This window comes from Cynocephalus volans, chromosome 6, assembly GCF_027409185.1.
Source record: "Cynocephalus volans isolate mCynVol1 chromosome 6, mCynVol1.pri, whole genome shotgun sequence".
In the NCBI taxonomy this organism is placed as follows: domain Eukaryota; kingdom Metazoa; phylum Chordata; class Mammalia; order Dermoptera; family Cynocephalidae; genus Cynocephalus; species Cynocephalus volans.
This window is the reverse complement of record NC_084465.1, coordinates 161,399,152-161,426,584: the sequence shown is the minus strand read 5'-3', so window position 1 is coordinate 161,426,584 and position 27,433 is coordinate 161,399,152. Positions and strand designations below refer to the sequence as shown.

General features: G+C 54.1%; 2 protein-coding genes across 2 annotated transcripts; both read right to left on the bottom strand.

Moving 5' to 3' along the window:
• Positions 1–901: 901 nt before the first annotated feature.
• LOC134381118 (NUT family member 2G-like) lies at positions 902–8,689 on the bottom strand (the record flags this gene model as incomplete). Its single annotated transcript, XM_063101166.1, has 7 exons — positions 902–948; positions 3,365–3,404; positions 3,830–3,946; positions 4,221–4,430; positions 4,986–5,094; positions 6,047–6,175; positions 8,094–8,689. Coding segments are annotated over 7 exons (1,248 nt in total), but the record flags the coding sequence as incomplete, so codon positions are not given.
• A 5,478-nt stretch (positions 8,690–14,167) lies between these two features.
• Positions 14,168–21,955, bottom strand: LOC134381117 (NUT family member 2G-like; the record flags this gene model as incomplete). The annotated part of the gene is made up of 7 exons (XM_063101165.1): positions 14,168–14,214; positions 16,631–16,670; positions 17,096–17,212; positions 17,487–17,696; positions 18,252–18,360; positions 19,313–19,441; positions 21,360–21,955. Coding segments are annotated over 7 exons (1,248 nt in total), but the record flags the coding sequence as incomplete, so codon positions are not given.
• Positions 21,956–27,433: the final 5,478 nt, after the last annotated feature.

Here is a 27,433-nt window from a genome sequence, read left to right as displayed (position 1 = left end):
TTTAACATAGCATTGGAAGTACTAGCCAGAGCAATCAGGCAAGAGAAAGAAAGAAAGGGCATCCACAGTGGAAAAGACAAAATCAAAACGTCACGTTTCACAGGATTGGACGTGATCCTACATATAGAAAAATCCATAACCTCTACCAAAAAACTCCTAGAGCTCCTAAACAAATTCAGTACTGTGCAGGATACAAAATCAATGCATAAAAATTGGGAATATTCTTATACGGCAACAACAAATAAGCAGGGGGGAAAAAAAAAAAAAGAAGAAGAAAGCCAGCCCATTTACAATAACTCTGAGAAGAATAAAATACGTAGGAATAAATTTAACCAAAGAGGTGAAAGATCTCTACAATGAGAACTACAAAACTCTGCTGAAAGAAAGAGGACACCAAGAGAGGTGGAAAGACATTCCTTGTTCATGGATTGGAAGAATTAATGTTGTGAAAATGTCCATAATACCAAAAGTGATCTACAGATTCGGTGCAATCCCCATCAAAATACCAATGACATTCTTCACAGAAATAGAAAAAACAATCCTAAATTCATATGGAACAACAAAAGACCCCAATAGCCAAAGCAGTCCTGAGCAAGAAAATAAAATAAAACCAGAGGCATTATACTACCTGACTTCAAACTAGACCTCAAATCTGTAGAAGGTACCAAGTCTTTATGGAGCTTTGGAACTCCCACCACTCTCAAACGGCCGGTTCACCGGTGAGCTAATCTTGTGACTTCTGGATGTAGGACCTAGTTACTTTGCTGTCTCCATTTAAAATAATGCAGTTGCCACGGTGAATGAGGTTTCAGAGGGCTGTGATCCAGACAGCCTCGATTCCTGACTGTCATTTGCATGCAGTATTCTCACACCAGGTTGGGTGACTACTTCTCATTTACCTTTATGAATCCCCGGAGTCACTTGAGACCACGTCATAGTAAGTGAAGGCTATTAAGCAGTTACGGGAGAGAGATGGGGATTTGGCCAACTGGCTCCTTGCAGCGTGCATTAGCTATTGTCGAGTGCCCATGTTCCTCCTCAGTCCAATCCAAAGTCAGGAGAACTTGAACTTGCATTTGAAAACATGACCACTCACAACACCTAGCCTGCCTCTAGTTCGGGGAATTTTACACTACTCCAAAGTATAGGTGAAAGTTAGATACTATGGAATTAATACTGAGATTCATTACTGAGAATCTGTGGACCATGGTGAGAGTTATAATTGTTGGTTTTCCGTTTTGATTTCCCTTTCCTGCTGTGTCATCACATGGGGAAGAGAGAGTTCTGGTGTCTCCTCCTCTTCTTATAAGGGCGCTAATCCCCGTCATTAGGGCTCCACCCTCTGATCTCCTCTTACCCCAACAACCTCCCAAAGGCACCACCCCCAGATACCATCACGATGGGGCTTAGGGCTTCAACATGCAGATTTGGGGGACATGACATTGTGACTGTAACAGCCCTCCAGCTGGCCCCACTGTACAGGGTCAGGGGCAGATTGTAAGGTTGAGGCAGGGCACGGTGCTGGGGAAGCAGAGGTTGTGCCTCCTCCTGGGAACTGTTCAACCACAAAAGGGCCCCAGGACAGACAGCAGTCAGGTGGCGAGGACAGGAGTAGCAGCAGGAGCCCCGAGGTGTGACCGAGATGATGCCTGTGCTCGACTGAGTGCCCACACGTACTAGGGCATGGGCCAAGTCCCCTCCAAACACGACTTACTCCACATTCCTAAAACCTAAGAGGGGCTCCTGAGGACAGCTCTGAATGTGGAAGAGTCAGGGAACTAGTGAGGAGTGGGTCCAGGGCTCCAGCCTTCGATCCCCGCGTTTTCCCTCAGCGCCTGATGTGTGCGCTGAGCTGGACAGCAGGGACAGTAGTGGGTTCCCGTGAGGATGCCCCCAACGAGGACCTGCATGGCATGATGTTCTGGAAGCTTCTGGGCTTGAGGGCCCTGGTGTGCGGCTTCACACCACGCCGTCTTAATCTAGCCAAGCTCTGAGGCCTTCTCCAATGTGGAGACCCACCTGGGAATAGGAGGGGCAGCAGCCAGCTGACCCGCCACCAAGAGTTAGCTTCCTTCACACTTCACAAAGGCACAGGGGCGGGTGGGACATGGATGCTGCTGACGTGGGACAGGGGAGGAAAGGTGCAGAGGAGCATCTGGGGGCTAACCAGCGAGCTCCGTGGGTGGATGGGCAGGAGACGCCCAGACATGGCCCCTTCCTCCCCCTAGCAGACAGCCAGGCCACCGTGGTGCTGGACGGTTTTGCCCACCTGCCACTGTTGCTGGGACACCCCCACCCCATGACCACAGCTCTGCATGTGGGGGCCGACACCCTTTTAGTCAAGGATCCCACATGGGTCCTGGGGGAGGAATCAGATCTCAGAATCTAGAGAAGGAGTTGATGGTCGGGCACCGGTGGGTCCTTGGAGCCTGGCATCTCCCAGATCCTTCCTTCCTCACAGGCCTGTCTCCACTTAGTGGCACAGACATGAGAACAGAGGCAGTAGTCCCAGGGCATTTCCCAACAATACCACTTTTATTCACACTTGTATACAAACCCCCATTACATACAACGCCCCCAACGTGCTGCCTCCCGGACCTGTGCCTCGCCTCTCCCCCACCCTCATTCCCCAAACAGGCCCCCCTCCCCCACCCCAATTCCCCATCCAGACCCCCCCACCCTCTCTCCCCTGTCCTGCCTCCCCCACCCTGCCCGTAGCTGAGGAGCAGCTGGGTCAGCACTGGGTGATGGGAGCTCGGGATCCCTCGGGCCACAGGATGCAGTGAGGGTCAAATCCAGTCCAGAGGGACTGGCACCCCTGAGAGGCCGGCCCACGGCCCCTACTGGCTGCAGTGCTGCTTCTTCCTCCTCCCAGAGACCAATGGGTCGCCCCTCCGCTTTTGAGGACGTGAGGGTCGAGCCAGACGCCGAGCAGGGACGGGGCTCAGGGACAGCCCCCAGGGCTGCAGGCTGTACTGCAAGGTCAGGAGGAAGTCCAGGCTGGGGAGGTCCTCCTCGACTTCACCGGACCTGACTGCCGGGCCCTGCGCAGGCATAACAGGACAGGCTCCCCGGAGACCAGGCGAGGAGGGTCTGTGGCCCTGGGGAGGGGAGCTGAGATGGGCAGCCCTCAGCTTGCGTGACTCCTGATGATCTGGCCAGAGGGCAGGCTCCTTGGGCCTGGGCAGGTCGGGGTTGTCTCGGCTGCGCGGTCGAGGGTCATGGGAAGCCGCCTCTGCTGGGCAGGTTTCTGTGATGACCCCTCCTTGGGGGCCACGGTCTTCGTTCTCTTCTCCTTGGCCAGCTGCAGTCTTAGGATGTGACTCCAATTGGGGTGCGCCATGAGCTGGGGTGGCCCCCACACCTCCTGCGTCATTTGGGGCCGCGAGGCGCTTTTCCACCAGCTGGGGGGAGCAAAGTGGCACTCACTGGCTCTGCCCCAGGTGTGGGGAGGGGCTGGCAGGATGGTGGAGAACCCTGCATTTGGGCGGGAGGTGGCGAAGGTGAGAGGAGGCTTGGCTTGGTGTCAGAGGCAGGGACTGTGACTGTGCTGTGCCCTGCTGGGCCTCCTTCCAGCTTCGCCCCCTGCCCTCCCTCCCTGGCTCTGTCCTCTCGTTCCTGCTCTTCTGCACCTACTCCTCTGACCCAGGCGGTTCCCCTCCGGAGGCCATGCACCCCCAGCAGGGTAAGACTAGACAAAATCACGTGGGCTTCAGGGGCACAGGGTCACGTGTTCCCCCTCGTTTGCCTGGTGCCCTTCCCTCCCCTAGGAGATCTGCTGGCCCTTTCTCCCCTGGGTGCCCTGGTGTCCCTGTCTCCCGTGTGTTACCTGTGCTAGGGTGAGTCCTTCTTCCTGCTCCAGCACCTCAGTCAGAGCCAAGGGATCCAAGTTTGGGTCTGGGGAAAGCAAAGCTGCCAGGAATCGGGGGTGGACGATGGCCTCCACCTGGAGCAGGGGGAAAGGGGCATGAGTGTCTTTGGCAGGGAGTGAACTGCAGCCAGGGGGACCTCGAGGAGAAGCAGAAAGTAATGCCTGTCTCTCCTGTCCACACAGCAGGGTCGTTCTAACTCATGGCCACTAGCAGCTACACACAGACTTTCTCTGTCTCTCACACACACACTGCTCCGTAGCTGAGGGATGAATAGAACTGAATTCCATGGGGCTGGGACTGCCGTTCCCCAGAAAACCTCCCCCACACGAGGGCTCCAAGCCAGCCCACCTTGGTGATGAAGTCTTCCTGGGAGCACAGCTTGTTAATGTAGCTCAGGAGACCTGGGTCCGGGTCAGTCCCGTCCTGCTCCTGCTGCTCCTCGATATCTTCATCCTCCCAGTTTGCATGAGGCCCCAGCAGTGCCTCCATGATATCCACATACTCCTGGACAGCTTCTGGTGGGATCTCCTTGGGTGCCTTGGCCTGGGTCAGCTGCTGGGGTCTGCATGACAGCGGGCGAGTGGATGGTGCCCTGCGGCCAGCCTTCCTGGGAGCACACCCTAGGACAGGAGGGAGGACAGGTGCGTGGCTGGGCTGTAGCGGCCACCTCCAGCCACACTGGGGGGAGGTTGGAACTGAGGGCCATGAAATGGGTCCAGGCTGCACGTCAGGCCCCGTGGGAGGATACACTACCCGAGGTGGGTCATGTGAGACTGAGTTACCTGGAAAGACTTTGGAGCCACCAAGATTCTGGGACGTCTCCCCACCCAGCACTGCTTCCTGGGAAGACTGTACATTGGGTCCTGGACAGCCAAGGCCGATAGCAGCTACGAAACTACTGGACCAGGCCAATACCTAGTTCCTGATCCAGGGCAGTGGAGCCCCAGGTTCTCACTGGCTGCTCTCGCTGAAAGAGCAAGCGCCCCCTCCCCTTACAGGAAAGGGACAAGATGAGGGCACAAGGCCTCCGCAGGCCCCCTTAGGCCTTTGTATTGGCTCCTGTGGGAATATGCTTGCCGTACCTGACCGTGGCACAGTGTTGGGGACTGGTGGCCCTGGAGGAGCAAGCTTTGGTGGGGCTGGAGGAGGCAGGCCCTGGGGCCCCTTCACACACTGCAGCACCCGGAGCTGCATCTCCTCCTCAGCTTCAAATTCCATGAACCTGGCGGGCAGAGGGAGAGCCATAGCCATGCTGAGAGGGAGGCCTGGCCAGGGATGGGGGAGGAAGGGCTTTGGGTGGGCCGGGCTGCTCCCCCACCTGCGGAACAGTTGCAGGGGTACGCTGGCTCACCTACACCTGCAGGGCAGAAAACATCCAGGGGGTCTTCCTGAATGAAGGCCTGTGTGACCCAGGCCCGGCCCTCAGGGGACCCTGCTCCTCCTATCCCTGCCCAGGGCCACTCAGAAGAGCTGACAGCCAGAAGCTAGGTCAGGGATGTGACTGACTGCAAATGACATGAGGAATCCTTGCCCGGATCCGGGAATCCTGGGCTGGTACTGTGAGCCCCTGACAATAGCCTGGGAGAGAAGGGCCCCGGAGATGTTGCAGGAAGTGGGAGCTCAGCTGAGAGGAGAGGGTGCATTTTCTGTGAGGGTGATTGGTGTTCACGGAGTGGATTGCCGTGCAGCAAAGGCAGGGAGGCCAGAGACGTGTCTGGGGGTGTGTGAGGTGCTGGCTTCCCCTGCCCAAGCTCTTCTGCCCCAGCCCATTCTGGGATGGCAGGTGACCTATTTCTGGCCACTTTTCATGAGGAGACGTGGTCCCGACTTTGTCAGTAGTCACTAGCTTCCCTCCTGCAGGGTCCCCACAGCTGGAGCCGACCCCCACTGGGCTGTGCTGGTTACTCTTCCCCATCCCCGTTTCAGCATCTGGGCAGGGTTTGACCCGAGGCCAGGGGAGGGCGGAGATTCCGGGGTGGGTAGGAGAGAGAAGCCCAAGCACCCAGGTGGATGGAGAGCTTCCCGGGGGAGGCAGGGCCCCAGGGAGGGGCCGGACCTAGCGGATCCCCGTCCTCACGGCATCCCTGCCGATGAGCCCACCGCACCAGCCCCTCCCCCTTTCACCCACCCTCAGCCCGCCCCACAGCCCCTCAGGCCCTGCATCCCTGACTCACTTTGCTGCCATGTCATAATAGTTCATGCGGTCATAATTGCTCGTGCCCTGCCATTCCTGCATGGCCCGCCGCACTCCGTCCTCCAGGCTCATGGTGGGCTTCAGCCGGGCCAGGGACCGAAGCACTGGGCTGTAAGTCCTCAGTGTCAGTCACAATGCCCCTGCCCTCCTCCCATCCCAGCTGACCGGCCCACACCTGTGCCCCGCCACATCACACACATCCCACCTGTCCTGTCACCTGTGCCTGTCCTCCCAGTGTGGGCTCTTCAGCCTCCAGGACAACCAACATGTGTCAACCTCAGCACCAAGGGACTGCTTGGCCTCTCTGACTTCCCTTGGAGGCCTTAGTATTATTGTGTGTTACGGACTGAATGTGTGTGTCCCCAAAATTCACATGTTGTGGCCCTAGCTTGCAATGTGATGGTATTTGGAGGTGGAGCCTTTGGGGATCATCAGGTTTAGATTAGATAATTGGGAGGCCCCGTGATGGGATTTGTGTCCCTGTGAGTGTGAGAAGAGGAAAAGACACCAGAACTCCCTGTGATGTGAGGACACAGCCATCGAAAGCCAGGCGGAAAGTCCTTGCCCGGAACTGAATCTGCCGGGACCTCATCTGGGACTTCCGCTTCCTGAACTGGGAGACGTGAAAGTCTGTTGTCTAAAGCACCTGTCCTGTGGCGTTTTGTTATGGCAGCCTGAGCTGACCGAGAACTGCCTAGAATGGCCGTTCCAAGGCCCCAGGACTGAGCACTTAATCAGCTCCTGGTGACTCTCTAGAGAGGCAGCCCTTGGGGACACAGCGTCAGAGTCCCTCAGCGTGCAGAGCAGGCGCGGGGATCCAGAGCCAAAGGAGACCGGTGCCTGAGCTGACCGGGCAAGGCCTGGGGGCGGTGGCTCCATTTAGGGACTCAGGACAGCCTAGGGCACCTGGGACTTTGGTCCAAGGGGAACTCCGACTGCTCAGCATGTGCGGGACACTGAAATCACTGGGGACAAGGATTTGGGGGCCCCTTTAATTTATACACTGTGTGCAGCTTCCCGTGGAGGGCAGCCAGTGTGGGAGCGGGGCAGGTATGCAGCCATGTCCCGTGTCCCGTGGACTAGGATACGTGCTCCATGTGATGGCCCCAGGAACACGAGGGCCTGCAGGTGGAAGGAGGCAGGTGTTGGGGAGGGAAAGACAAACGCTCCTGGCTACGGACGTCGCTGCCTCCCATCACCTCAGCCCCTGGTCCTGGGCTCCTGGGCTCACGGTCCCCTCACTCCCTGTGGTGGGACATGTGACTTTGGGAACACTGTCCTCTTCTAGGTTGCCTGTTCTTAGTGTTGACGGTAATAGTAATCATCATCATAATACGAAAACAACAATAACGAGGGACAGCACATGCCAGAGACCCTGCTGAGTGCATCAGACATGAGTCAGACAATCTTCCCACCCTCCGAATGAAGCGGAATTGTCTGTCTGTCTAGGAGGCATTCAGGGATAAAGAAGGCGACTCTGCGCAGGATCCAAACCCAGTGATGGGGGCCCAACCAGGTCCCAATGTGTGGCTTGACTACCTCAGTCTCCTTGCTAGAATTTTCCAGAAGAGTGAGGGGGTACATGTGTAAGGCTCCTCCTGTGGCCTGTGCCTTCTCCCCCCAGTCCCTCCATGTGACGTCCCGAAGCCATCCTCACTCAGGTCCTGTGCTGGGCATGAGAGGACACGGGGAGGAATCACGGGTGAAGGCAGAGACCTGAATCCAAGTTGTGGCTCATGTCACACCGGAAACTCACTCTGGCCTTTACCTTCTGTGCATATTATGGTAACTGTTAAAAACCAAGTTTGGTGGACTCACAGGGTGTTGGGGATCAGTCGACCTAAGGCTCATGAATGTACATCGTGAACCGGAGTGGGACATTAGTTAAACTGCTGAGAATGCATGGGCCGTCGCCCACGTGACCTTCATCCAAGTTCCCCTAAATAGGCTGCCCTCCTCGTCCGTCCTTCGTTCCCCTTCATGTGGGAGCGGTGGGATTAGCTCCATCCCCCAAGGAGGGCACTCACATGAGGAAGCAGGACAGAGCTTCAGCATCAGGACTCTGGGGCAGGTGCCCGCGGGCCAGGGACTTGAAGCGCTGCCAGCGTCGGAAGTTGTCGTAAACACTCCTGGGGTTACAGGAGTCCTCTGGCGCGGCCTTGGCCTGGGAGGGGGCCTTGCCGCCCTCCCCACCAGCCCCATGTGGACGTGGCCCGTCATTCCCTGGGACCACGGTCGGACCCAGCTGGGCTGCTGGAAGGGGAGCTGGAAGGGGCTGGCCTGGGAACCAGTACCCCTCTCCAGCCCACGTGCCCCCGATGGATGCAGCAGGCATCACGGTCCCTACAGCGGGAGTTGCCAACAGCAGGGGAGCAGGACACTGAGCACCCCCGCAGAGGGCCCCTGGAGCACTCCAGTTGAGGGGGGCCTGAGCCAGGACAGTGGTCTGAGTGTGAGAGGGCTCTGCTGGAGCCCCTTGCGTCCTGACTGGGACAATGATGTTGAAAGCCCCGGCCCCACTCGGGCCATGGCCAGCGGCTCCGGTCCCCTGAGGCATCCTGGGGAAAGCAGACCGCACCAGGGGGCCACCAGGAGGCAACGCTGACATCACTAGGGCAGGTGGGGGCTGCTCGCAGGGCGGCCCGGGGACTGGGCCGGAAGCAGGCGTGGGAAACAGCGGACGGAAGGAAGTGAACGGAGGGTTCAGGGTCACGCTGGGCCCCAGCACTGCAGATGCTGTGGAGACAAAGGAGAGGGGCGAATGAGCAGGGGACGCGGCCACCAGGACGGAGGCTCTCCCTTCCCTTAGAGTCAGTGTGAACCAGAGCGAGGCATCCCAGCATTTGAGGGCCATAGGACGGGGAATTGTGCAGTTTGCCCCCAAGTGAATGTCATGCTCCCCCTTGGGTTGGGGATCATTCTACTAGAGAACTTGCTTCTCATTCACTGAGATCCTCTGACCCCCGTCAGTCAAGAAGTAACACCTAAGCTTCCCTTGCCTCTGAGAAGCTCCCCAGGGTGTCCCCGGCACGTGGACCCGCCAGCCTCGTGGGATTGCCCCTAGATGTGAGTTGGGGTGGACTGTGCTTGGCGGCACAACGCCCCTCAGTGTGCGCACCCCCATGAAGGGCACCTTCTCCAGTGCCAGTTGCAGGCGCCCCCCACGTGACCTATGTGAAGCCAGCAGATTCACAAGGTTATGAGCCCTTCTCTTTCTCAGTGCTCCTTTTCCTGATGCTCCTCATAAAGCCCTCACAACCCAAACAAATGAACTTGAACAAAATCTGTGCCTCAACTATCGCCCAGGAGCCCTGAGGGAACCCCATAATGCAGCAGCCCAGTGAGGATGTGCTTCTCCTGGTACCACCCACAGCAAGCATGGAACAGAGGCCAGGTTCGGGGCACACTTGTCCCCATGCACAGTGGTTCGTTCGTGCTGTCACTGAGGCAGCTCTGTTCTCAGGAGGTGGTCTGTGAGTTAGATGATGAATTCCCTGAGACCCTGTCACTGCACAGCCAGAGAGGGCTGCAGAGGACTAGAAAGGCCAGGAAATGTGGAGCCCTGCGGCTCCCAGTGGAGGTTCGTAGAGATTTGAATAGCTGCTGATGGTTAGAGTTGGCCGTGGGTAATGGAGACCTTCTGTGATCCTTCTCCTTTGAGCTCTCAGTGATGGCCCACAAAGAACCAGGCATGAGCCAGTGTGACAGGAAAGTTGTCTGGGTACATCCCTGTTCACTAGGGTTTCAGGTCAACCGTAGTCACGGAGAGCAAGGTCCATAGGACATGGTCCTAACTGATCAGGACATATGTCCTAACTTTGAATAACAACAGTCATAATAATAGAAGATCTTCCTAATGGTGTGCTGCTCTGCTTCCTCTCTCGGGAAGGAAACCAGCCTTTCAGAACCTTCCACTGTAAAGCCGACAGCACGCCTCATCTGTCCCCTGTTCATGATGTGCTAGACATGGAGTATGAGCAAAGTCTTCATCTCCACATGAAACGAAGGGCGGAGGACAGGCCATGAGACAGGGTGGAAGATGAATGGGTCTGAAGACCCGAGCGTCCCCCAAAGGGACAGCAATTCAGAACAGCTCCGCGAAGAGCAAGCCCCATCTTGTTTGCAGTTTCTGGCTGCCCTGTCCCTGGTGAACAGAGACAACAGCGATCTGGACCGAATGAGAAGCCATCTCTGGGCAGACGTGAGCCGAGACTGGACTGCTGCAGTTAGAGCGACCTCTAGCCTCACTGACGGAGGGGATATTTCACGGTAATCTTGGTCAGAGAGAACTGTTCCACTGAACGGTTTTCTGGCTGAGACCGTTTCTCCCCGCTACTCCTCTAAGATCTGGAATACTCCGGTTTGTATCCCTCAGGACAGTACCACAGCACAAGCCCCAGGTGTCTGAAGAAAGGACGCAGGACTCAGGCTTTCTTCTTGAGCCCCCCTGTGGCACAAGCACGACACAGTCCACCATTGCCTACAAACACACGTTGACCTGTGTTGACTTAGAAACATAAGTCACCTGTTTCCCTTCTGGAAAGAGTCAGTACAACTGCTGTGTCCTTTCTCATCACCCGGTAGGTTTCTCCTGAGGCATCTGGATCCACCTGTGAGAAGCCCCCTTCCCCCTGCAGCCTCAGGATGCCAGTGGCTTCCCCCGTCTCCCGGGTGAGATGTCCTTGGGTAAGTCCGGTGCTCTCTCTTCCTCTATTTCCACCCAACCAGCTGTCCCAGGGCAAGTGTCACATTTGAACTCCCATGGGTTTGAGGGGTGACAGGGGTGTGATAACACACCCCAGACCCTGCAGACTTACCTCCCTTTGAAGCCATCCCCATAGGCTTGGGGACTGACCACAGTGGCACGGCAGTCTCCACAGTGAGAAAAGTCTAGCGCAGGACCCGGACAGCAAACTGTCAACTGCAGATGCTCAGGGTCCAATTTTAAATGTCAACAGGCTTAGAATGTAGCTCTCCAGAATTCTGCAGTGGGGGAGGGGTGGGGGCAGTTGGGCTGGTGGGGGTGGGGAGACATGCCGTGCAGGGTTCTGGCAGGTAGGCAGGATTCTGAAGGTCCCTCAGATTATACAGGGGCAGCACAGTGGGTGTGTGCCTCTGAGGCAAGTTTCAAATTGTTTCTCAGATTCACAGCACAAAGCTTCTACCTGGTGTTCTACTCACTCCATTTCTTTATCAATAAACCTGTTTTTGTGCCCCTCAGCCAACCCTGCTGTAGAGTGGCTGCACTTCCCGAAGGTAGGTCAGAACAAGGAATCCGATAAATACAGGGTTTGTAAGGGAGGTAGGGGGAATGAGTGTCTGGAAATAGGTTTGGATTGTCTCAGCACCTCCAGCGGGCTGGGTTGCTGTATGCACATCATTCTGTAGGAAGCAGTCCTTGTACGCTCAGCTACGGTCTGTTGCTGCGACCTCTGCAGACTCCCGTGGACTGGCCTTGCTTACGATCCCCTTTGCTGGAAAGCCATGAAAATTCATGTCTTTCTTTGAAAACTGTCTCTGCCCATTTTAATATTGAATAACTTGTTTATGTGCTCTTGGGTTGTTTGAGTTGCTTATATGTCTGGATATTAGCCCCTTGTCTGTGTGCCTTCTTTTGCTGTGCAGAAGCTTTATGGTTTGATACATTGCAATATGTTTACTTTTACTGCTTGTGCTTTTGGGGTTTTATTCATAAAGTCTTTGCCCAGTCCTACATCCTGAAGTATGTCCCCTGTGTTTTCATCTAGGAGTTTTATAGTTTCAGTTCTTATATTTGAGTCTTTAATCCATTTCGAGTTGATTTTGTGTATGGTGAAAGGTATGGGCCTAGTTTGACTTTTCTACGCATGGATGTCCGGTTTCCCCAGCACTATTTATTGAAGGTGCCGTCCTTTCCCTAGTGTATATTCTTGGTGGCCTTGTCAAAGATGAGTTGCCGGTAAAAAGCGCTTACATCAAAAGAATGGAAACACTTCAAATAATCTAACATTAAATCTCAAGTAAGTAGAAAACCAAGAACAATCTAAGCACCAAACTAGTAGATGGAAAGCAATGATTAAGAACAGAGTCGAACTAAACGAAGTAGAGACCAAAAGAATGATGCAGAAAATCAATGAAGCAAAATGCTTTTTTTTTTTTTCCCCCAGGGGAAAAACAAACTACGCAAGCTGTTGGCCAGACTACTTAGAAAAGAAGAGAGAAGGCCCGAATAACAAAAATCAGAAATGGAAAGGGAGACATTGCAACCGATTCCACAGAAATACAAAGAATCATTAGAGATTGTTCAGAACAACTATACTCCAACAAATTTGAAAACCTGGAGGAAATGGATAGATTTCTGAAGACCCGTAAACTACTAAGACTGAACCAAGGAGAAATGCAGAACCCGAAGAGACCAATAAGAAGCAATGAGAATGATGCAGTCATCAACAGTACCCCAACACAGAAAAGCCCAGGACCAGATGGCTTCACTGCTGCATTCTACCAAAGTTTTAAAGAAGCATTAACAACCATCCTTTTCAGACTACTCCAAGAAATTGAAACAGAGGCCGTTCTCCTAAATTAATTCTATGAGGCCAGCATCATCCCGATCCCCAAATCAGACAAAGACACAACAACCGAAAAGAAAATTACAGGTCAGTAACCTTGATGAACATAGACACGAAAATCTCCAGCAAGACATTAGCAAACAGAATACAACAGCACGTCACAAAGATTATACACTGTGATCATGTGGGTTTCATCCCAGGGATGCAAGGATGGTTCAACATACATATATCAATAAATGTGATACACCACATGAACAAAAGCAAGGATAAAAACTATACGATTGTCTCAAGAGATGCAGAAAAAGCATTTGAGAAAATTCAGCATCATGGGCCGAGCCCGTGGCGCACTTGGTAGTGTGCTGCGCTGGCAGCGCAGCGACGCTCCCGCCGCGAGTTCGGATCCTATATAGGACTGACCGGTGCACTCACTGGCTGAGTGCCGGTCACGAAAAAAAAAAAAAAAAAGAAAATTCAGCATCATCCCTTCATGATAAAGACCCTTAACTAAGTAGGTATAGAAGGAACATATGTCAACCCAATAAAAGCCATATATGAAAATCACACTGCCAACATTGTCCTGAATGGGGAAAAATTGAAAGCTTTTCCTTCAGGAACAGGAATAAGAGAAGGATGCTCACTCTCACCACTCCTATTTAACATAGCATTGGAAGTACTAGCCAGAGCAATCAGGCAAGAGAAAGAAAGAAAGGGCATCCACAGTGGAAAAGACAAAATCAAAACGTCACGTTTCACAGGATTGGACGTGATCCTACATATAGAAAAATCCATAACCTCTACCAAAAAACTCCTAGAGCTCCTAAACAAATTCAGTACTGTGCAGGATACAAAATCAATGCATAAAAATTGGGAATATTCTTATACGGCAACAACAAATAAGCAGGGGGGAAAAAAAAAAAAAGAAGAAGAAAGCCAGCCCATTTACAATAACTCTGAGAAGAATAAAATACGTAGGAATAAATTTAACCAAAGAGGTGAAAGATCTCTACAATGAGAACTACAAAACTCTGCTGAAAGAAAGAGGACACCAAGAGAGGTGGAAAGACATTCCTTGTTCATGGATTGGAAGAATTAATGTTGTGAAAATGTCCATAATACCAAAAGTGATCTACAGATTCGGTGCAATCCCCATCAAAATACCAATGACATTCTTCACAGAAATAGAAAAAACAATCCTAAATTCATATGGAACAACAAAAGACCCCAATAGCCAAAGCAGTCCTGAGCAAGAAAATAAAATAAAACCAGAGGCATTATACTACCTGACTTCAAACTAGACCTCAAATCTGTAGAAGGTACCAAGTCTTTATGGAGCTTTGGAACTCCCACCACTCTCAAACGGCCGGTTCACCGGTGAGCTAATCTTGTGACTTCTGGATGTAGGACCTAGTTACTTTGCTGTCTCCATTTAAAATAATGCAGTTGCCACGGTGAATGAGGTTTCAGAGGGCTGTGATCCAGACAGCCTCGATTCCTGACTGTCATTTGCATGCAGTATTCTCACACCAGGTTGGGTGACTACTTCTCATTTACCTTTATGAATCCCCGGAGTCACTTGAGACCACGTCATAGTAAGTGAAGGCTATTAAGCAGTTACGGGAGAGAGATGGGGATTTGGCCAACTGGCTCCTTGCAGCGTGCATTAGCTATTGTCGAGTGCCCATGTTCCTCCTCAGTCCAATCCAAAGTCAGGAGAACTTGAACTTGCATTTGAAAACATGACCACTCACAACACCTAGCCTGCCTCTAGTTCGGGGAATTTTACACTACTCCAAAGTATAGGTGAAAGTTAGATACTATGGAATTAATACCGAGATTCATTACTGAGAATCTGTGGACCATGGTGAGAGTTATAATTGTTGGTTTTCCGTTTTGATTTCCCTTTCCTGCTGTGTCATCACATGGGGAAGAGAGAGTTCTGGTGTCTCCTCCTCTTCTTATAAGGGCGCTAATCCCCGTCATTAGGGCTCCACCCTCTGATCTCCTCTTACCCCAACAACCTCCCAAAGGCACCACCCCCAGATACCATCACGATGGGGCTTAGGGCTTCAACATGCAGATTTGGGGGACATGACATTGTGACTGTAACAGCCCTCCAGCTGGCCCCACTGTACAGGGTCAGGGGCAGATTGTAAGGTTGAGGCAGGGCACGGTGCTGGGGAAGCAGAGGTTGTGCCTCCTCCTGGGAACTGTTCAACCACAAAAGGGCCCCAGGACAGACAGCAGTCAGGTGGCGAGGACAGGAGTAGCAGCAGGAGCCCCGAGGTGTGACCGAGATGATGCCTGTGCTCGACTGAGTGCCCACACGTACTAGGGCATGGGCCAAGTCCCCTCCAAACACGACTTACTCCACATTCCTAAAACCTAAGAGGGGCTCCTGAGGACAGCTCTGAATGTGGAAGAGTCAGGGAACTAGTGAGGAGTGGGTCCAGGGCTCCAGCCTTCGATCCCCGCGTTTTCCCTCAGCGCCTGATGTGTGCGCTGAGCTGGACAGCAGGGACAGTAGTGGGTTCCCGTGAGGATGCCCCCAACGAGGACCTGCATGGCATGATGTTCTGGAAGCTTCTGGGCTTGAGGGCCCTGGTGTGCGGCTTCACACCACGCCGTCTTAATCTAGCCAAGCTCTGAGGCCTTCTCCAATGTGGAGACCCACCTGGGAATAGGAGGGGCAGCAGCCAGCTGACCCGCCACCAAGAGTTAGCTTCCTTCACACTTCACAAAGGCACAGGGGCGGGTGGGACATGGATGCTGCTGACGTGGGACAGGGGAGGAAAGGTGCAGAGGAGCATCTGGGGGCTAACCAGCGAGCTCCGTGGGTGGATGGGCAGGAGACGCCCAGACATGGCCCCTTCCTCCCCCTAGCAGACAGCCAGGCCACCGTGGTGCTGGACGGTTTTGCCCACCTGCCACTGTTGCTGGGACACCCCCACCCCATGACCACAGCTCTGCATGTGGGGGCCGACACCCTTTTAGTCAAGGATCCCACATGGGTCCTGGGGGAGGAATCAGATCTCAGAATCTAGAGAAGGAGTTGATGGTCGGGCACCGGTGGGTCCTTGGAGCCTGGCATCTCCCAGATCCTTCCTTCCTCACAGGCCTGTCTCCACTTAGTGGCACAGACATGAGAACAGAGGCAGTAGTCCCAGGGCATTTCCCAACAATACCACTTTTATTCACACTTGTATACAAACCCCCATTACATACAACGCCCCCAACGTGCTGCCTCCCGGACCTGTGCCTCGCCTCTCCCCCACCCTCATCCCCCAAACAGGCCCCCCTCCCCCACCCCAATTCCCCATCCAGACCCCCCCACCCTCTCTCCCCTGTCCTGCCTCCCCCACCCTGCCCGTAGCTGAGGAGCAGCTGGGTCAGCACTGGGTGATGGGAGCTCGGGATCCCTCGGGCCACAGGATGCAGTGAGGGTCAAATCCAGTCCAGAGGGACTGGCACCCCTGAGAGGCCGGCCCACGGCCCCTACTGGCTGCAGTGCTGCTTCTTCCTCCTCCCAGAGACCAATGGGTCGCCCCTCCGCTTTTGAGGACGTGAGGGTCGAGCCAGACGCCGAGCAGGGACGGGGCTCAGGGACAGCCCCCAGGGCTGCAGGCTGTACTGCAAGGTCAGGAGGAAGTCCAGGCTGGGGAGGTCCTCCTCGACTTCACTGGACCTGACTGCCGGGCCCTGCGCAGGCATAACAGGACAGGCTCCCCGGAGACCAGGCGAGGAGGGTCTGTGGCCCTGGGGAGGGGAGCTGAGATGGGCAGCCCTCAGCTTGCGTGACTCCTGATGATCTGGCCAGAGGGCAGGCTCCTTGGGCCTGGGCAGGTCGGGGTTGTCTCGGCTGCGCGGTCGAGGGTCATGGGAAGCCGCCTCTGCTGGGCAGGTTTCTGTGATGACCCCTCCTTGGGGGCCACGGTCTTCGCTCTCTTCTCCTTGGCCAGCTGCAGTCTTAGGATGTGACTCCAATTGGGGTGCGCCATGAGCTGGGGTGGCCCCCACACCTCCTGCGTCATTCGGGGCCGCGAGGCGCTTTTCCACCAGCTGGGGGGAGCAAAGTGGCACTCACTGGCTCTGCCCCAGGTGTGGGGAGGGGCTGGCAGGATGGTGGAGAACCCTGCATTTGGGCGGGAGGTGGCGAAGGTGAGAGGAGGCTTGGCTTGGTGTCAGAGGCAGGGACTGTGACTGTGCTGTGCCCTGCTGGGCCTCCTTCCAGCTTCGCCCCCTGCCCTCCCTCCCTGGCTCTGTCCTCTCGTTCCTGCTCTTCTGCACCTACTCCTCTGACCCAGGCGGTTCCCCTCCGGAGGCCATGCACCCCCAGCAGGGTAAGACTAGACAAAATCACGTGGGCTTCAGGGGCACAGGGTCACGTGTTCCCCCTCGTTTGCCTGGTGCCCTTCCCTCCCCTAGGAGATCTGCTGGCCCTTTCTCCCCTGGGTGCCCTGGTGTCCCTGTCTCCCGTGTGTTACCTGTGCTAGGGTGAGTCCTTCTTCCTGCTCCAGCACCTCAGTCAGAGCCAAGGGATCCAAGTTTGGGTCTGGGGAAAGCAAAGCTGCCAGGAATCGGGGGTGGACGATGGCCTCCACCTGGAGCAGGGGGAAAGGGGCATGAGTGTCTTTGGCAGGGAGTGAACTGCAGCCAGGGGGACCTCGAGGAGAAGCAGAAAGTAATGCCTGTCTCTCCTGTCCACACAGCAGGGTCGTTCTAACTCATGGCCACTAGCAGCTACACACAGACTTTCTCTGTCTCTCACACACACACTGCTCCGTAGCTGAGGGATGAATAGAACTGAATTCCATGGGGCTGGGACTGCCGTTCCCCAGAAAACCTCCCCCACACGAGGGCTCCAAGCCAGCCCACCTTGGTGATGAAGTCTTCCTGGGAGCACAGCTTGTTAATGTAGCTCAGGAGACCTGGGTCCGGGTCAGTCCCGTCCTGCTCCTGCTGCTCCTCGATATCTTCATCCTCCCAGTTTGCATGAGGCCCCAGCAGTGCCTCCATGATATCCACATACTCCTGGACAGCTTCTGGTGGGATCTCCTTGGGTGCCTTGGCCTGGGTCAGCTGCTGGGGTCTGCATGACAGCGGGCGAGTGGATGGTGCCCTGCGGCCAGCCTTCCTGGGAGCACACCCTAGGACAGGAGGGAGGACAGGTGCGTGGCTGGGCTGTAGCGGCCACCTCCAGCCACACTGGGGGGAGGTTGGAACTGAGGGCCATGAAATGGGTCCAGGCTGCACGTCAGGCCCCGTGGGAGGATACACTACCCGAGGTGGGTCATGTGAGACTGAGTTACCTGGAAAGACTTTGGAGCCACCAAGATTCTGGGACGTCTCCCCACCCAGCACTGCTTCCTGGGAAGACTGTACATTGGGTCCTGGACAGCCAAGGCCGATAGCAGCTACGAAACTACTGGACCAGGCCAATACCTAGTTCCTGATCCAGGGCAGTGGAGCCCCAGGTTCTCACTGGCTGCTCTCGCTGAAAGAGCAAGCGCCCCCTCCCCTTACAGGAAAGGGACAAGATGAGGGCACAAGGCCTCCGCAGGCCCCCTTAGGCCTTTGTATTGGCTCCTGTGGGAATATGCTTGCCGTACCTGACCGTGGCACAGTGTTGGGGACTGGTGGCCCTGGAGGAGCAAGCTTTGGTGGGGCTGGAGGAGGCAGGCCCTGGGGCCCCTTCACACACTGCAGCACCCGGAGCTGCATCTCCTCCTCAGCTTCAAATTCCATGAACCTGGCGGGCAGAGGGAGAGCCATAGCCATGCTGAGAGGGAGGCCTGGCCAGGGATGGGGGAGGAAGGGCTTTGGGTGGGCCGGGCTGCTCCCCCACCTGCGGAACAGTTGCAGGGGTACGCTGGCTCACCTACACCTGCAGGGCAGAAAACATCCAGGGGGTCTTCCTGAATGAAGGCCTGTGTGACCCAGGCCCGGCCCTCAGGGGACCCTGCTCCTCCTATCCCTGCCCAGGGCCACTCAGAAGAGCTGACAGCCAGAAGCTAGGTCAGGGATGTGACTGACTGCAAATGACATGAGGAATCCTTGCCCGGATCCGGGAATCCTGGGCTGGTACTGTGAGCCCCTGACAATAGCCTGGGAGAGAAGGGCCCCGGAGATGTTGCAGGAAGTGGGAGCTCAGCTGAGAGGAGAGGGTGCATTTTCTGTGAGGGTGATTGGTGTTCACGGAGTGGATTGCCGTGCAGCAAAGGCAGGGAGGCCAGAGACGTGTCTGGGGGTGTGTGAGGTGCTGGCTTCCCCTGCCCAAGCTCTTCTGCCCCAGCCCATTCTGGGATGGCAGGTGACCTATTTCTGGCCACTTTTCATGAGGAGACGTGGTCCCGACTTTGTCAGTAGTCACTAGCTTCCCTCCTGCAGGGTCCCCACAGCTGGAGCCGACCCCCACTGGGCTGTGCTGGTTACTCTTCCCCATCCCCGTTTCAGCATCTGGGCAGGGTTTGACCCGAGGCCAGGGGAGGGCGGAGATTCCGGGGTGGGTAGGAGAGAGAAGCCCAAGCACCCAGGTGGATGGAGAGCTTCCCGGGGGAGGCAGGGCCCCAGGGAGGGGCCGGACCTAGCGGATCCCCGTCCTCACGGCATCCCTGCCGATGAGCCCACCGCACCAGCCCCTCCCCCTTTCACCCACCCTCAGCCCGCCCCACAGCCCCTCAGGCCCTGCATCCCTGACTCACTTTGCTGCCATGTCATAATAGTTCATGCGGTCATAATTGCTCGTGCCCTGCCATTCCTGCATGGCCCGCCGCACTCCGTCCTCCAGGCTCATGGTGGGCTTCAGCCGGGCCAGGGACCGAAGCACTGGGCTGTAAGTCCTCAGTGTCAGTCACAATGCCCCTGCCCTCCTCCCATCCCAGCTGACCGGCCCACACCTGTGCCCCGCCACATCACACACATCCCACCTGTCCTGTCACCTGTGCCTGTCCTCCCAGTGTGGGCTCTTCAGCCTCCAGGACAACCAACATGTGTCAACCTCAGCACCAAGGGACTGCTTGGCCTCTCTGACTTCCCTTGGAGGCCTTAGTATTATTGTGTGTTACGGACTGAATGTGTGTGTCCCCAAAATTCACATGTTGTGGCCCTAGCTTGCAATGTGATGGTATTTGGAGGTGGAGCCTTTGGGGATCATCAGGTTTAGATTAGATAATTGGGAGGCCCCGTGATGGGATTTGTGTCCCTGTGAGTGTGAGAAGAGGAAAAGACACCAGAACTCCCTGTGATGTGAGGACACAGCCATCGAAAGCCAGGCGGAAAGTCCTTGCCCGGAACTGAATCTGCCGGGACCTCATCTGGGACTTCCGCTTCCTGAACTGGGAGACGTGAAAGTCTGTTGTCTAAAGCACCTGTCCTGTGGCGTTTTGTTATGGCAGCCTGAGCTGACCGAGAACTGCCTAGAATGGCCGTTCCAAGGCCCCAGGACTGAGCACTTAATCAGCTCCTGGTGACTCTCTAGAGAGGCAGCCCTTGGGGACACAGCGTCAGAGTCCCTCAGCGTGCAGAGCAGGCGCGGGGATCCAGAGCCAAAGGAGACCGGTGCCTGAGCTGACCGGGCAAGGCCTGGGGGCGGTGGCTCCATTTAGGGACTCAGGACAGCCTAGGGCACCTGGGACTTTGGTCCAAGGGGAACTCCGACTGCTCAGCATGTGCGGGACACTGAAATCACTGGGGACAAGGATTTGGGGGCCCCTTTAATTTATACACTGTGTGCAGCTTCCCGTGGAGGGCAGCCAGTGTGGGAGCGGGGCAGGTATGCAGCCATGTCCCGTGTCCCGTGGACTAGGATACGTGCTCCATGTGATGGCCCCAGGAACACGAGGGCCTGCAGGTGGAAGGAGGCAGGTGTTGGGGAGGGAAAGACAAACGCTCCTGGCTACGGACGTCGCTGCCTCCCATCACCTCAGCCCCTGGTCCTGGGCTCCTGGGCTCACGGTCCCCTCACTCCCTGTGGTGGGACATGTGACTTTGGGAACACTGTCCTCTTCTAGGTTGCCTGTTCTTAGTGTTGACGGTAATAGTAATCATCATCATAATACGAAAACAACAATAACGAGGGACAGCACATGCCAGAGACCCTGCTGAGTGCATCAGACATGAGTCAGACAATCTTCCCACCCTCCGAATGAAGCGGAATTGTCTGTCTGTCTAGGAGGCATTCAGGGATAAAGAAGGCGACTCTGCGCAGGATCCAAACCCAGTGATGGGGGCCCAACCAGGTCCCAATGTGTGGCTTGACTACCTCAGTCTCCTTGCTAGAATTTTCCAGAAGAGTGAGGGGGTACATGTGTAAGGCTCCTCCTGTGGCCTGTGCCTTCTCCCCCCAGTCCCTCCATGTGACGTCCCGAAGCCATCCTCACTCAGGTCCTGTGCTGGGCATGAGAGGACACGGGGAGGAATCACGGGTGAAGGCAGAGACCTGAATCCAAGTTGTGGCTCATGTCACACCGGAAACTCACTCTGGCCTTTACCTTCTGTGCATATTATGGTAACTGTTAAAAACCAAGTTTGGTGGACTCACAGGGTGTTGGGGATCAGTCGACCTAAGGCTCATGAATGTACATCGTGAACCGGAGTGGGACATTAGTTAAACTGCTGAGAATGCATGGGCCGTCGCCCACGTGACCTTCATCCAAGTTCCCCTAAATAGGCTGCCCTCCTCGTCCGTCCTTCGTTCCCCTTCATGTGGGAGCGGTGGGATTAGCTCCATCCCCCAAGGAGGGCACTCACATGAGGAAGCAGGACAGAGCTTCAGCATCAGGACTCTGGGGCAGGTGCCCGCGGGCCAGGGACTTGAAGCGCTGCCAGCGTCGGAAGTTGTCGTAAACACTCCTGGGGTTACAGGAGTCCTCTGGCGCGGCCTTGGCCTGGGAGGGGGCCTTGCCGCCCTCCCCACCAGCCCCATGTGGACGTGGCCCGTCATTCCCTGGGACCACGGTCGGACCCAGCTGGGCTGCTGGAAGGGGAGCTGGAAGGGGCTGGCCTGGGAACCAGTACCCCTCTCCAGCCCACGTGCCCCCGATGGATGCAGCAGGCATCACGGTCCCTACAGCGGGAGTTGCCAACAGCAGGGGAGCAGGACACTGAGCACCCCCGCAGAGGGCCCCTGGAGCACTCCAGTTGAGGGGGGCCTGAGCCAGGACAGTGGTCTGAGTGTGAGAGGGCTCTGCTGGAGCCCCTTGCGTCCTGACTGGGACAATGATGTTGAAAGCCCCGGCCCCACTCGGGCCATGGCCAGCGGCTCCGGTCCCCTGAGGCATCCTGGGGAAAGCAGACCGCACCAGGGGGCCACCAGGAGGCAACGCTGACATCACTAGGGCAGGTGGGGGCTGCTCGCAGGGCGGCCCGGGGACTGGGCCGGAAGCAGGCGTGGGAAACAGCGGACGGAAGGAAGTGAACGGAGGGTTCAGGGTCACGCTGGGCCCCAGCACTGCAGATGCTGTGGAGACAAAGGAGAGGGGCGAATGAGCAGGGGACGCGGCCACCAGGACGGAGGCTCTCCCTTCCCTTAGAGTCAGTGTGAACCAGAGCGAGGCATCCCAGCATTTGAGGGCCATAGGACGGGGAATTGTGCAGTTTGCCCCCAAGTGAATGTCATGCTCCCCCTTGGGTTGGGGATCATTCTACTAGAGAACTTGCTTCTCATTCACTGAGATCCTCTGACCCCCGTCAGTCAAGAAGTAACACCTAAGCTTCCCTTGCCTCTGAGAAGCTCCCCAGGGTGTCCCCGGCACGTGGACCCGCCAGCCTCGTGGGATTGCCCCTAGATGTGAGTTGGGGTGGACTGTGCTTGGCGGCACAACGCCCCTCAGTGTGCGCACCCCCATGAAGGGCACCTTCTCCAGTGCCAGTTGCAGGCGCCCCCCACGTGACCTATGTGAAGCCAGCAGATTCACAAGGTTATGAGCCCTTCTCTTTCTCAGTGCTCCTTTTCCTGATGCTCCTCATAAAGCCCTCACAACCCAAACAAATGAACTTGAACAAAATCTGTGCCTCAACTATCGCCCAGGAGCCCTGAGGGAACCCCATAATGCAGCAGCCCAGTGAGGATGTGCTTCTCCTGGTACCACCCACAGCAAGCATGGAACAGAGGCCAGGTTCGGGGCACACTTGTCCCCATGCACAGTGGTTCGTTCGTGCTGTCACTGAGGCAGCTCTGTTCTCAGGAGGTGGTCTGTGAGTTAGATGATGAATTCCCTGAGACCCTGTCACTGCACAGCCAGAGAGGGCTGCAGAGGACTAGAAAGGCCAGGAAATGTGGAGCCCTGCGGCTCCCAGTGGAGGTTCGTAGAGATTTGAATAGCTGCTGATGGTTAGAGTTGGCCGTGGGTAATGGAGACCTTCTGTGATCCTTCTCCTTTGAGCTCTCAGTGATGGCCCACAAAGAACCAGGCATGAGCCAGTGTGACAGGAAAGTTGTCTGGGTACATCCCTGTTCACTAGGGTTTCAGGTCAACCGTAGTCACGGAGAGCAAGGTCCATAGGACATGGTCCTAACTGATCAGGACATATGTCCTAACTTTGAATAACAACAGTCATAATAATAGAAGATCTTCCTAATGGTGTGCTGCTCTGCTTCCTCTCTCGGGAAGGAAACCAGCCTTTCAGAACCTTCCACTGTAAAGCCGACAGCACGCCTCATCTGTCCCCTGTTCATGATGTGCTAGACATGGAGTATGAGCAAAGTCTTCATCTCCACATGAAACGAAGGGCGGAGGACAGGCCATGAGACAGGGTGGAAGATGAATGGGTCTGAAGACCCGAGCGTCCCCCAAAGGGACAGCAATTCAGAACAGCTCCGCGAAGAGCAAGCCCCATCTTGTTTGCAGTTTCTGGCTGCCCTGTCCCTGGTGAACAGAGACAACAGCGATCTGGACCGAATGAGAAGCCATCTCTGGGCAGACGTGAGCCGAGACTGGACTGCTGCAGTTAGAGCGACCTCTAGCCTCACTGACGGAGGGGATATTTCACGGTAATCTTGGTCAGAGAGAACTGTTCCACTGAACGGTTTTCTGGCTGAGACCGTTTCTCCCCGCTACTCCTCTAAGATCTGGAATACTCCGGTTTGTATCCCTCAGGACAGTACCACAGCACAAGCCCCAGGTGTCTGAAGAAAGGACGCAGGACTCAGGCTTTCTTCTTGAGCCCCCCTGTGGCACAAGCACGACACAGTCCACCATTGCCTACAAACACACGTTGACCTGTGTTGACTTAGAAACATAAGTCACCTGTTTCCCTTCTGGAAAGAGTCAGTACAACTGCTGTGTCCTTTCTCATCACCCGGTAGGTTTCTCCTGAGGCATCTGGATCCACCTGTGAGAAGCCCCCTTCCCCCTGCAGCCTCAGGATGCCAGTGGCTTCCCCCGTCTCCCGGGTGAGATGTCCTTGGGTAAGTCCGGTGCTCTCTCTTCCTCTATTTCCACCCAACCAGCTGTCCCAGGGCAAGTGTCACATTTGAACTCCCATGGGTTTGAGGGGTGACAGGGGTGTGATAACACACCCCAGACCCTGCAGACTTACCTCCCTTTGAAGCCATCCCCATAGGCTTGGGGACTGACCACAGTGGCACGGCAGTCTCCACAGTGAGAAAAGTCTAGCGCAGGACCCGGACAGCAAACTGTCAACTGCAGATGCTCAGGGTCCAATTTTAAATGTCAACAGGCTTAGAATGTAGCTCTCCAGAATTCTGCAGTGGGGGAGGGGTGGGGGCAGTTGGGCTGGTGGGGGTGGGGAGACATGCCGTGCAGGGTTCTGGCAGGTAGGCAGGATTCTGAAGGTCCCTCAGATTATACAGGGGCAGCACAGTGGGTGTGTGCCTCTGAGGCAAGTTTCAAATTGTTTCTCAGATTCACAGCACAAAGCTTCTACCTGGTGTTCTACTCACTCCATTTCTTTATCAATAAACCTGTTTTTGTGCCCCTCAGCCAACCCTGCTGTAGAGTGGCTGCACTTCCCGAAGGTAGGTCAGAACAAGGAATCCGATAAATACAGGGTTTGTAAGGGAGGTAGGGGGAATGAGTGTCTGGAAATAGGTTTGGATTGTCTCAGCACCTCCAGCGGGCTGGGTTGCTGTATGCACATCATTCTGTAGGAAGCAGTCCTTGTACGCTCAGCTACGGTCTGTTGCTGCGACCTCTGCAGACTCCCGTGGACTGGCCTTGCTTACGATCCCCTTTGCTGGAAAGCCATGAAAATTCATGTCTTTCTTTGAAAACTGTCTCTGCCCATTTTAATATTGAATAACTTGTTTATGTGCTCTTGGGTTGTTTGAGTTGCTTATATGTCTGGATATTAGCCCCTTGTCTGTGTGCCTTCTTTTGCTGTGCAGAAGCTTTATGGTTTGATACATTGCAATATGTTTACTTTTACTGCTTGTGCTTTTGGGGTTTTATTCATAAAGTCTTTGCCCAGTCCTACATCCTGAAGTATGTCCCCTGTGTTTTCATCTAGGAGTTTTATAGTTTCAGTTCTTATATTTGAGTCTTTAATCCATTTCGAGTTGATTTTGTGTATGGTGAAAGGTATGGGCCTAGTTTGACTTTTCTACGCATGGATGTCCGGTTTCCCCAGCACTATTTATTGAAGGTGCCGTCCTTTCCCTAGTGTATATTCTTGGTGGCCTTGTCAAAGATGAGTTGCCGGTAAAAAGCGCTTACATCAAAAGAATGGAAACACTTCAAATAATCTAACATTAAATCTCAAGTAAGTAGAAAACCAAGAACAATCTAAGCACCAAACTAGTAGATGGAAAGCAATGATTAAGAACAGAGTCGAACTAAACGAAGTAGAGACCAAAAGAATGATGCAGAAAATCAATGAAGCAAAATGCTTTTTTTTTTTTTCCCCCAGGGGAAAAACAAACTACGCAAGCTGTTGGCCAGACTACTTAGAAAAGAAGAGAGAAGGCCCGAATAACAAAAATCAGAAATGGAAAGGGAGACATTGCAACCGATTCCACAGAAATACAAAGAATCATTAGAGATTGTTCAGAACAACTATACTCCAACAAATTTGAAAACCTGGAGGAAATGGATAGATTTCTGAAGACCCGTAAACTACTAAGACTGAACCAAGGAGAAATGCAGAACCCGAAGAGACCAATAAGAAGCAATGAGAATGATGCAGTCATCAACAGTACCCCAACACAGAAAAGCCCAGGACCAGATGGCTTCACTGCTGCATTCTACCAAAGTTTTAAAGAAGCATTAACAACCATCCTTTTCAGACTACTCCAAGAAATTGAAACAGAGGCCGTTCTCCTAAATTAATTCTATGAGGCCAGCATCATCCCGATCCCCAAATCAGACAAAGACACAACAACCGAAAAGAAAATTACAGGTCAGTAACCTTGATGAACATAGACACGAAAATCTCCAGCAAGACATTAGCAAACAGAATACAACAGCACGTCACAAAGATTATACACTGTGATCATGTGGGTTTCATCCCAGGGATGCAAGGATGGTTCAACATACATATATCAATAAATGTGATACACCACATGAACAAAAGCAAGGATAAAAACTATACGATTGTCTCAAGAGATGCAGAAAAAGCATTTGAGAAAATTCAGCATCATGGGCCGAGCCCGTGGCGCACTTGGTAGTGTGCTGCGCTGGCAGCGCAGCGACGCTCCCGCCGCGAGTTCGGATCCTATATAGGACTGACCGGTGCACTCACTGGCTGAGTGCCGGTCACGAAAAAAAAAAAAAAAAAGAAAATTCAGCATCATCCCTTCATGATAAAGACCCTTAACTAAGTAGGTATAGAAGGAACATATGTCAACCCAATAAAAGCCATATATGAAAATCACACTGCCAACATTGTCCTGAATGGGGAAAAATTGAAAGCTTTTCCTTCAGGAACAGGAATAAGAGAAGGATGCTCACTCTCACCACTCCTATTTAACATAGCATTGGAAGTACTAGCCAGAGCAATCAGGCAAGAGAAAGAAAGAAAGGGCATCCACAGTGGAAAAGACAAAATCAAAACGTCACGTTTCACAGGATTGGACGTGATCCTACATATAGAAAAATCCATAACCTCTACCAAAAAACTCCTAGAGCTCCTAAACAAATTCAGTACTGTGCAGGATACAAAATCAATGCATAAAAATTGGGAATATTCTTATACGGCAACAACAAATAAGCAGGGGGGAAAAAAAAAAAAAGAAGAAGAAAGCCAGCCCATTTACAATAACTCTGAGAAGAATAAAATACGTAGGAATAAATTTAACCAAAGAGGTGAAAGATCTCTACAATGAGAACTACAAAACTCTGCTGAAAGAAAGAGGACACCAAGAGAGGTGGAAAGACATTCCTTGTTCATGGATTGGAAGAATTAATGTTGTGAAAATGTCCATAATACCAAAAGTGATCTACAGATTCGGTGCAATCCCCATCAAAATACCAATGACATTCTTCACAGAAATAGAAAAAACAATCCTAAATTCATATGGAACAACAAAAGACCCCAATAGCCAAAGCAGTCCTGAGCAAGAAAATAAAATAAAACCAGAGGCATTATACTACCTGACTTCAAACTAGACCTCAAATCTGTAGAAGGTACCAAGTCTTTATGGAGCTTTGGAACTCCCACCACTCTCAAACGGCCGGTTCACCGGTGAGCTAATCTTGTGACTTCTGGATGTAGGACCTAGTTACTTTGCTGTCTCCATTTAAAATAATGCAGTTGCCACGGTGAATGAGGTTTCAGAGGGCTGTGATCCAGACAGCCTCGATTCCTGACTGTCATTTGCATGCAGTATTCTCACACCAGGTTGGGTGACTACTTCTCATTTACCT